The sequence below is a fragment of the Ictalurus furcatus genome, chromosome 17 (genome assembly GCF_023375685.1).
Source record: "Ictalurus furcatus strain D&B chromosome 17, Billie_1.0, whole genome shotgun sequence".
Taxonomy (NCBI): domain Eukaryota; kingdom Metazoa; phylum Chordata; class Actinopteri; order Siluriformes; family Ictaluridae; genus Ictalurus; species Ictalurus furcatus.
The window spans coordinates 5,899,675-5,910,840 of NC_071271.1; the positions used below are offsets into that span (position 1 = coordinate 5,899,675).

General features: G+C 36.7%; 1 protein-coding gene across 1 annotated transcript; it reads right to left on the reverse strand.

Moving 5' to 3' along the window:
• Nucleotides 1–1,621: 1,621 nt before the first annotated feature.
• On the reverse strand, nt 1,622–4,121 carry diabloa (diablo, IAP-binding mitochondrial protein a). The gene is made up of 6 exons (XM_053647069.1): nt 3,796–4,121; nt 3,335–3,464; nt 3,001–3,126; nt 2,764–2,874; nt 2,390–2,486; nt 1,622–2,282 (listed from the first exon to the last, which is right to left on the reverse strand). Exons 1-6 carry the CDS (start codon nt 3,921–3,923, stop codon nt 2,077–2,079), a joined length of 798 nt encoding a protein of 265 aa, XP_053503044.1. The 5' UTR covers nt 3,924–4,121; the 3' UTR covers nt 1,622–2,076.
• Nucleotides 4,122–11,166: the final 7,045 nt, after the last annotated feature.

Consider the following 11,166-nt stretch of genomic DNA (forward strand, 5'->3'; position numbering starts at 1 on the left):
ATGGCATTCAAATTATTTTAAGATTTTGAACTTGAAAATTCACAGAGGTAATCATTAATGTTCTAGCCATATGGAATCAATATTTGCTTACAGCAACATTTACAACTTTTTTCCACCTGCACACTAGATTCCGGAGCGTGGCTGTGGGGATTACTGAGGTCATGCACTAATGTTGGGTGAGGAGGCCTGGGGTGCAGTCTACGCACCTATGCATCTATAGTATATATATATTGTGTGCTTCCAACAGAGAGTGTGTGTGCAAAGCACAAAGTAAAGCCCCTGACAACAACTTTGATTTTATGTTGACCACTGCTACGTTAAAAAACAACAACAAAACATCACCGTTTAATACAATCAGCCTACCTAACGCATTCTCTAAACATTCACTGGTACCCACAGTTTACCTATTTTTAATACATTAATTTCTAATTAATTTAATTATACGATGACAAAAACACCAGGATACCAGTGTCTACAGTATGATACACACAAGTGACACCACTGAATGAGCGACGGCAAATAACAATAAAGAATTGTAATTTATATCCGACGAAGAGCTGATTGGATAAATAGCTAAAATGTAATAAAAACATGACACCGCCATCTGCTGGTTATTTTTTAAGAACGATGTTTTCTGTGACACAGCCAGTATATTGTGGGAATTGCTTGGATTATTAATGAAAATGTTGGAATTATATACATTACTTTGATTTTTTAAAAATTATATATAAATTATGTTAAATTAATAATTGAATGAATTCACTGTATTCCGTCTATAACACTCTCAGTCTCACTCACTTTCAGCAGCCATGTTATGCTGGTCAGGAGTGTGGGGGATCCAGAGCCTATCCCAGGAACACTGGATGTGAGGCAGGACTACACATGGGGATTTGCCCATTGAGCCACAAGGCACTGTGTCAGGCACTGATGTGGGGTGAGGAGGCCTGGGATACAGTCAGTATTACAATTCATCTCGAAGGTGTTCAGAGGGGTTGAGGTCACATGAGTAATTCTACTCAAGCCTGTGGCAAATCATGTCTTCATGGACCTTGCTTTGTGCACAGTGGTATTGCTGGAACAAGTTTGGGCTTTTTAGTTTGAAGCTGCAACGTTACAGCATACAAAGGCTAATCCACCTACTGGTATGTTTTGGGAGAAATCGCAAGACCCATAGAAAACCACAAAAGTGTGCATACAGGTTATGATGTTTTTTTCTATTCCATTTTTTCCACCCTATAATATTTAAGTTTGTTTTTCACCTGGATTTTGTCAGTTGCTGTATAATTAATGGTGGAAAAAGATACAACATTTATCTTGGTTTCATTTTTTTTTAGATCATAAAAACCTGCAATTTTACCAGGGGTATGTACACTATATTCACTTTATATCCACTGTATTGTGTGTATCTTCTTTGGTCTTGCTTTATGTTATCAATAAAAGTATGCTCTGTATTCTAAATACACAACAATTCAACTGAATCAGCCATTCAAACACAATCCACACAAATGGGTTGAGCAACTTCACCCTCCTCCACAGCAGATGGCACTATATGTCCATTCATGCCAAGATGATCCAATAATTCTCTTCCAGATCACATCAATAAAAACAGCTGGCACATTCATAGAAAAAATAAGATTTTATTTACATTAAAATAAAGCAGTAGTACATTCATTTTTTTAATGATCTCAAAAGTGTGTACATCATCTGGACAAATTACTGGCTTACATGTAAGAAATTGTGGTTATCAGCTTATGACACGCTTTTTTTTCCAGATAAAATGTAGATAGCACACATAAGATGACAAATTTAATATGCTGTGTGGATATTGTGCTTAATTATCTTAATCATTAATGGGCAATGCAAATTATTGGCCAAATAAGTCTGTAAGTTCAATGCCTTGAAATTATATTCCATAAATTTTAGATTCAAATGTAATACATATGGCACAAACAAAAAATATTTTTCATTCACTGGTTCTCAGCCATACTACATTTTTGCAGCTGAAAGGCTCCAAGTTGGAACCTATGCTGGACAATAACTTAAATTCAGTCCTTCCTAAAAAAAAAAAATGCTTTCTCAGTCTTCGCGGAGGTAAGCCTCAGGAAGATCCTCCAAATCCTGTAAGTTGATACTTGATGCATACTCAGCCATTCTCTGGATCTCTTCAGCTTTCATTTCAGCAAGACTCTTCTGTGCCACCAATTGAAGTTTCCTCATCTCTTCTACCTTAGACTGTGCTGCCTGCATGCTGCTTTTTAATGCATTGGATACATGTTCTGCTCCTAAAAACCAAGAGGATATTATCAGCTGATTTAAACCATAACCATCAATGGACAAGGGTTGTTCCCCCACATATAAATACTAGTAATTTTAGCTCATAAACACATGCCTGCATTGTAGGCAGCCTCAGCTGACAACTCACAGATGTTGATAGCATTCATCCAGTTTGACTCAAAGCGTTTACATTCATCCAGCCTGTCTCCAACCTGAATAAAGAAAAATACTGCTTGCTACAGGGGCTTTTTATATTTATTTATGTTTATAGATCTGAGCATCAGTAAAGATTAAAGCCAGTTCTTTTTGGTGATATCTGAGTGATAAGCACAAAAGTATATCACGCTCCATTACAGTCAATTCCAAAGTACAGTTTTCTAGTTGTCTTTGCAGAGCAAATGCTACTAACAAACATTAAGGTAACGAAAAGGGACTTCACTAGGTACTTTTATATTTGAATTCACTAAAACACAGGCCCCAAAAAATTACCTCCACTCGCTGGCCAATAATCACTTGCCAAATGCTGTCTTCCTCAGCAGGAGTTAGTTTTCCAATTGAGGCCAAATAGCGCTTTTGAAGAGCAATGAGGGTGTGCAGAGCCTGAGAATAGGAACAGATCGTGTTACTCAATGCACATTAATCTGATGTTCTCTGAGACTGAGATATATACAACCCAAACAGTATCCAAATAGTACACCACATAAGCCATTAAACCTAACTACGGACCTTTGTATAGAGTGTGAGGGCATCTACAAGAGCCATGGTCGTTTGGGAAAGGTAGGTATTAGCACTGTCTGTGACCAAGCCGGATGCCCGTCGAATCAGAGACTCATGTGAGAGATTTTCTGCCTGCTGTAATAAAAACAAGAAAAATGTGTATGGAACTTAAAGCCTTAAGAACTTCTATCCTTTGTGAATTTAACCATTATGTCGTATTTGAATTCAATGTCAAACAGTTCATCCGAAGTGTACTACAACAGTCCAGAAAGGATGCATTTGGTATTAAGACATCGCATACATTTTATACCCGCTTTCCACATTTCTTTAATTGACAATATACCTGTATGAAGGGAACAGTACATAGTCCACTGCCCATGCTCAAGGACACCATATTTGTCTGCATCATTTCGGGGATACGTAGAAGCCACTGTAAAGGTTGTCTGTTGATAAAGGTCCCACTGGCTGTGGCTCTAGAAGTAAAAGAGACGTTTAAAACTCATGTTCAAGCTCATTCATTGATAAATCTGAGAAACCACAAACTAACGTATTTAAATTTAAATAGTACACCACCTACAGTCGCCTTGGATACGGCCAAAACCCCATGACTTCGTAAAATAAAACATACTAAACAGTGGTTTGCTTACTAGAGTACTGCATATTAGGTCAGAATACAACGGTAGCGAGCGTGCGTGCGTACGTACATACATACATACATACGTTGCACAAGACCTCCATTTATGGTATGCAGTTCATCTACGATCTTCCAAAATCATAACATTAATCAAGTACCGTTATACATACCTGAATAAATGTAAACACGCCGCCGCTTGACGGATAGCAGCCATGTTGGCCCGCGTAAGCAGGAAGTCGGTCCGGCTCTGAAAAGGTCCTCTAGACACACACAAACCGCAGTGCCCCAAAGCTTGCATTTCTGAATTTATAGATTAATCCGCTGTTTTGTTTTGGGTTTTTTTTCGCTTGCTGACTTGTATCTTATGTTTATGATCTAAATCGATATAAATTCCGCCTATTATGAAGGTAAAATAATTTTTTTTTTAAATTATCTTAAGTAGCACTATTGAAGAAAGCCTGTAATCTTTCGCTGTTCTCAGTTGAATCTGACGATTCCAGGATCGCGCATTTTTATACGGCGTGGCCCAAGCGGTTTATTGACTAGTGTACTGAAAAAGTCCTATTAGGGGGAAAAATAAAGTTCAAGGAGAGACGTGCGATGACGCACAGGCGTTATACCGCGTCAGCAGAAACGCTGACCAGCTCGGCTTATAGTAAACACGCAGGGTCAAAGGCTGATCAACAGCCTTTGGAGAAAAAAAAAAAGCAGCAGCAGGTCAGAGCTACTGACAATAAACAAAAGAAAACAACGTTACGTGCAAATTATTCAAAGGGCAAGACAAAGATAGGAACAAGCACCAATAAACCCACTTTGGAAGTGATCATTAACATTTTTCACAACAAGAGAATGAAGAGAAGTTTCACCAAAGTAAATATAGAGGGTTTACCACAAAATGTCAACCACTGGTAAAGCCTTAAAAACAGGAAGACCTGATTAGTGTTTTCCAAAAACATCTAAAAAAAAAAAAAAAAAAAGTCTGTACAATTCTGGAACAACATCCTATGGACAGATAAGATAAAGATCAACTTGTACCAAAACAATGGGAAGAGAAGAGTATGGAGAAGGGATCTACTCATCATGCATGATCTGAAGTGTAACACATCATCTTATGGCATGAGTGTGTGACTGTCAATGGAACTGGTTCCCTTGTATTTATTGATGATGTGACTGAAAGCAGCAGGATGAATTTTGAAGTGTATACGGCTATATTATCTGCTCAGGTTCAGCAAAATGCTACAAAACTCATTGGACAGTGCTGCACAGTGCAGAGGAACAATAACCTGAAGCATACTTTGAAAGCAACCCAAGATATTTTTAAGGCAGACAAGTGGAATGATCTGCAGTGGCCAAATCAAACATCTGACCTGATCCAATTGTTCATTTATTTCACTTGCTGAAGGCAAAACACCCCAAGAACATGTAGAAACTGAAGACAGGTGTATTAAAGGCCTGGAGGAACATCACCAAGGAAAAAAAAACAGTGTCTGGTGACGTCTAAATGGCAATTTAATTTATGATTATGTTCGATTTTCCAATTACTTTTGGTTCTTTTAAAAGGGGGCGGGGGCGGTTAGCACATATGAAAAGTGCTATAATTCCTTCACGGTTCCCTGATTTGGATGTTAATCCTCTCTAAAGTTGAAAGTCTGCACTTCAAGCAGATATTTACAGAGTTCACTTTAGATGGAGTTCATGTCTTCTTGGGAAGGAAAGAAGACAGTATTTGAAACATTTCACTGAGGTAGGGCCAGCAATGAACCTATGATGAAGTTCAACCCTGCAGATTGGCGGCTTATCCAAATTTAGGCGCACACATTGTAGCATGAAATCTTCACAGCAGATGAAGAATTGGCATAATTCTTGCTATTTTTTTTTACATTGATTAATATGATTGGATGCTGAACTGAGCCCTTTCACCTGATATATAGAGTACAGTCATTGGCTGGATGAGAGAAGAAGTGACCTTAGAGATTTGTAATGAGCTTTAAAATTAGATCTAAATAAAATATGAGGAGTAAACAGTAAGTTTTCTTGGAAATATAATTTAGTAAGCTCACAAAATAATTTAGCTCACAAAAGCTAAAATTACATCACTTTTCTGTCTGGGCCATTTAACTCAGTAGGAAATAGGTCTACTAAATTAGTTGTAATATAAGCCTTCCTTCAGCTCATATCCAGCTTTAATATCTTTGTACTAATTTTTCTTGATGTTGTAGCTGTTTCTAAGTGATCAAGCAAGCGAGTTTTTTTTTTAATCATCTAGGTCAATTTTTTGTTTTTGCTTGGCACCTGGAAAAGACAAAGATTTAAGTCCTCAACATTTTTTCTCAAACCAAAAAAAAACAACAACTTGACACTAGAATGTAATTTAGGAGATTTTGTATATAGTGACTTCTAGGAGAATTTGTATAGAGGGGGTCATTCGCATTTACGAATGAGCAAAGTCAACAAGACCTACTCTGTACTCTGTACTCTGTCATGCCTCAGTATTTCTCTTACACACATCATATCGTTTTTTTAACAGCAGACAGAAGCGGCTACAGCTCATATAGCTTTTGTGAAGGACAGTGTCGTCTATCCAGAAGACAATGAAGTTTATATGGACATGAAGTGCTATATATGTAGTATATATTACATTCCATACTATACACTCACTGAAGTGTATATTAAATTCCGTAATATACACACACTGGTCACTTTATTAGGAACATGATATTAATACTTGCTAGAACCCCACTTTACTCTTAGAAAAGTCATAGTGACATGGATTCCAAGTTATTGAGATTTTTTTTTCAACTTTGAGATTCTAGTCCATGTTGACATGACTGCATCACATAATTAGTGCAGATTTGTCGGCTGTACATTCATGCTGCGAAACTCTGCTGTTGTAGTCCATCTGCCTCAAGGGTCCACATATTGTGAGTTCTGAGATGCTTTTCTGCTCACTACAGTTGTAAAAAGTGGTTATTTAAGCTATTATAACCTTCCTGTCAACTTGAACCAGTCTTGTAGTTTTCCTCTGACGTCTCTCATTAACAAGATTTTCCTGCCTGCAAAACTGCCACTCACCGGATGCTTTTTTGTAGTTGTTTTTTTGCAACTTTATGTGTAAATTCTAAATACTGTTGTGCTTACTGCCATGGTCAAACCCACCGTGATCACATTTTCCCCCATGCTGAACTATGAGGTGAACATTACCAGAAGCTCTTGATCTGTATCTGATTGGATAATTGCATGAATGTGTAGGTGTATATATGTTCCTAATACAGTGGCCAGTGAGTGTATATTTTTTTCAAATATGACTTTTAGTTGCATCACAAGACCTGAGTGAGTACATGCCCTGTACACTGCTGTTCTCATCAGTGGAAATAGATGAGCAGTGTTCTTTTATTATCTTTGGAAAGAGCCCTTGTTTTCCCACACAAAACAAATAGGTTGTGCAATAAAGCAGAGACTCAAAGTTTGATTAATAATTAAAGGATCTGTAAGTATTTAACAAGCTGTTTGGAATGCTGTTGAGGCCAGTATAGTACACAAAGGTTCAAATGAAACAGAGCATTTTGGACAAAATCCTTCATCTGCTATGCAAACAGAGTGCTTCTGATTCTTTCAGAAGTGACTGGTTTCACTATAACTTTAGAAGCACTCTATATACACAGCTGATGTAGATTATATAGTACAAATTTATTATAGATGTTTATATTTCCAAACATTAAAAAAATTTACAGAAACATTTTTGTATGTCAATAAAGAAAGCAACATATTACGCAACAGACAACTTTTCAAAAAAATGTAATGGGGGTGTAATTCAATTCAATTCAATTCAATTCAATTCAATTCAATTTTATTTGTATAGCGCTTTTTACAATAGACATTGTCTCAAAGCAGCTTTACAGAAATATCAACATGGTATACAGATATTAAAGGTGCGAATTTATCCCAACTGAGCAAGCCACTGAGTGGCGACAGTGGCAAGGAAAAACTCCCTAAGATGTTTTAAGAGGAAGAAACCTTGAGAGGAACCCGACTCAGAAGGGAACCCATCCTCATCTGGGTAACAACAGATAGTGTGAAAAAGTTCATTATGGATTTATATGAAGTCTGTATGGCCTTAGGAGCAGCCGTAGTCCCAGCAGTCTGGAATTAGAGAAGATTTGAGCTCCATCCAGAGGCAGAAAGGATCTGGATCTCTAGTATCTCCATAAATTCATGTGGGGCTCGGCGAAAGGAGAGAGGGAGAAAAAAGATAATTATGACTGCGAAGTAGTAGAACAGAATCTAGTCAGGGTAGGCTTGAGTAAACAAATACGTTTTAAGCCTAGACTTAAACACTGAGACTGTGTCTGAGTCCCGAACACTAATAGGAAGACTGTTCCATAACTGTGGGGCTCTATAAGAGAAAATGATGCATTGTGACACTATGCATCGCGATGCAAAAAAATGTGAAGATGTGCGTCATAGAAATGTGCGATATCAGCATTCTTTTAATTATGCATCTAATGCAGTTGCACTGTTTGAACACCAGAGGTCCCAATCTGCACATCCCATAGAGTTAAAATATATAGAGAGCACGGTGGTCATCGCTGCATGTGACAGCAATATCTTGTATTTTTGCACATGTAAATGGTAAATAGTCTGCACTTATGTAGAGCCTTTTAACCTTAGTGGTTCTACAAAGCACTTTACACTGTTTCTCATTCACCCATTCACACATGCAAGGTGCTAGCCTGCCATTGGGGTTCAGTGTCTTGCTCGAGGTCAGGAATCAAACCGCCAATCCTACAATTAGTGGAAAACCCACTCTACAACCTAAGCCACAGCTAAGCTAAGTTAACCCCAATGTCTGGGCTATGAGGTAGGGTGGCTAAATGGAAGCCCTTTCTCAGGAAAAAAAAAACATCCAAGCCCACCTAAATCACCCAAATGATCATCAATTATTTGTAAAGGTCCAGAAAGAGACTAATCTAAAACCTATTAAAAACCTGTGAATTACTTAAGGAGGGCTGTGCAAAGGAGATCCCCTTACAATTTGATAGATCTGGAGCATTTTGCAAGGAAGAGTTGAATAAAATTGCCAAATCAAGATGTGCTAAGTTGGTCAAAAAAGTCTGAGAGCTGTATTATAAGCAAAGAAGTGGTTTAACAAAGTATTAGATTTGCGGGTGGCCAGACATGTGCAGCCAGGTTATTGTAAGAGTTTTCTTCATACTTCTTATATCCACTGTTTGTTCTGCAAATTGCTATTTGTTGGTAGAATTTATGAACAAAAATGTTTTTTCTTATTCAAGCAGCCCTGTTTTGTTCAGTGTTTTCCAGTATTTCCATAAATTAATTTTTCTATATTCAATAAATTAATAAATCCTTATGGTGCAGACCATGCCCACTTTTAGCTTAAGTCCAAATAAGAAAACAGATCACTATATGCAGTATATGCTTTATTGTCTTGTTTATTTCTAACTTCATGGTTTTGACCCTTCCTTTCACTAAACAATTACCCTTTAGTCTGTTGTTCTGTTTTGTTTACCAGTTCCTTAATAAATCTTATTTAAAACCTTTGGTTTTTCACTAGCATTTTTCTCTGCTAAGTCTGACATGCCTTTTCAAAGTTCTTAAAAAATATATTTAAAAATATTTAAAGGATTTTTTTTTTTTTTTTTTTAAAGAATAGCACTATTTCAATTAAATTCACTTTTATTTGTGTATCACTATTAACAATAGACATTGTCACAAAGCAGCTTTACAGAAATCTGGATTAGCATTAATTTCATTAACAAAAACTATGACAAAAAATATGGAAGTATTTTGCAGAAAATTTTCAAAAGCAATTGCAAACTGTATTTGCAATTGTGTTTCCAATTTACCACATAAATTGTGATATAATACAAATGAAAATGCAAACCGTTTGCATTTTTGTTTAGACAAATGTACAATGTCTGCCAAAGTTCAACTGAAAACACAAAGTCCATTTGCAACTGCGTTTCCCATGTCTTATGAGTTATGACCCTGTCATATCAAAATAACAGTAGCAGTTGCTATTTCACCTCGGGGTCACGTATGGATCCTGCCAAAATTCAAAAGAAATTGCAAGACCCTTTGCATTTGCATTTCCGATGCCTTGAACAGAAACCTGCCAATCAGTGTTAAGGGAGTATGCTATGGGATGCGTTTGTATTTGGAAGTGATGGCATAGGTCACCAGACATTTGCTGTACATTCACTGTACAGTACATTCGAGATCTTCTCTTCTATTTCTCAAAAAATAAAAACAGAGAAAGGACAAAATGTTTATTTTCTTATTCTGGAGTGGACAGAGAGCCAAATACAATTGAATATATTTTTAATTTTTAGATTCTACCAAGATTATCGTCATCTAATATTTTAAATAATTCAAATTCAATAACTTTTTAACTTTAGGAGTTACAAATGTAAAACATTTACATTCTTTTAAAAAAAGAATAAAATAAAACAGTTTTTAAAATCTATTTGCTTTAGTTGATAGCAATAAATGAACTGTATCATAGTACATTTGATTTTACATGTGTAGCTCCTACAATCAAAAAGTTATTGAATTTTAATAATTTTCTTTTTTTTGACTTTCATTTCTATTTGTTTGCAGAATTAATTAATTAATTAATTTATTTATTACAGCCGTTTTTCTGTAAGTGCTAAACTAACCCTGGGTTATATGTGGTACAATTTATTACACAGGTAGATGTTGACCTGCTATAATACCTACAGGCTGCAGCCAATGGGAACACCTCTCTATCAGTGCACGCCCTCACAGGCCCTCACAGGACACGCCCTCAAGGGAGTCTTAACAGAGCAGAAAATCTTAACAGAAGCAGTTACTTTAACAGATGCGATAGTAGAAACTTTGATTTGGATAAAGCTGCGTGCACGTAATTGAAATGATCCAGGTTTAATCTATTTTGAACACCATTATTCATCTTAATTTATATTCACTATCATAGCTTGCTAAGTATTATATCCAACAGGTTTGTTACAAATAAAACCTGGTCAATAGTTGCATAGATATGTAATGTTTGTAAAGTGTTTTAGCTGTCATTTATGCAGATACTCAAGCCACTATGGGCTTTATTGTACCACTTAAATTTTTTTATTGCACTGATATAGGCTGTCACTCTTATTTTTGTTTGTCACCTGATGCTGATAACAGTTTGGATGGTCCTTTTCCCCTTTGGCCTGAAGAACACAATGGCTGTATTGTCCAAAAACTGTATGAAATGTTCACTCGTTGGATCACAAAACATGATTCCACTGTGCTACTGTCCAATGACCGAGCCCAGAGAAGTCAGCGGCACTTCTGGACAGTGTGGATGTATAGCTTCTGCTTTGCATAGTAAAACCTTAACTTGCATCTGTGGATGCAACAGTGAATGGTGTTGACAGACAAAGGCTTACCAAAATATTCCCGAGCTCATGTCAGAACATCCATTATAGACTCATGATGATTTGTAAGACAGTGACATCTGAGGAATCGGAGATCATGCGCATTCAGAAGTGGTTTTCCGCCTTGCC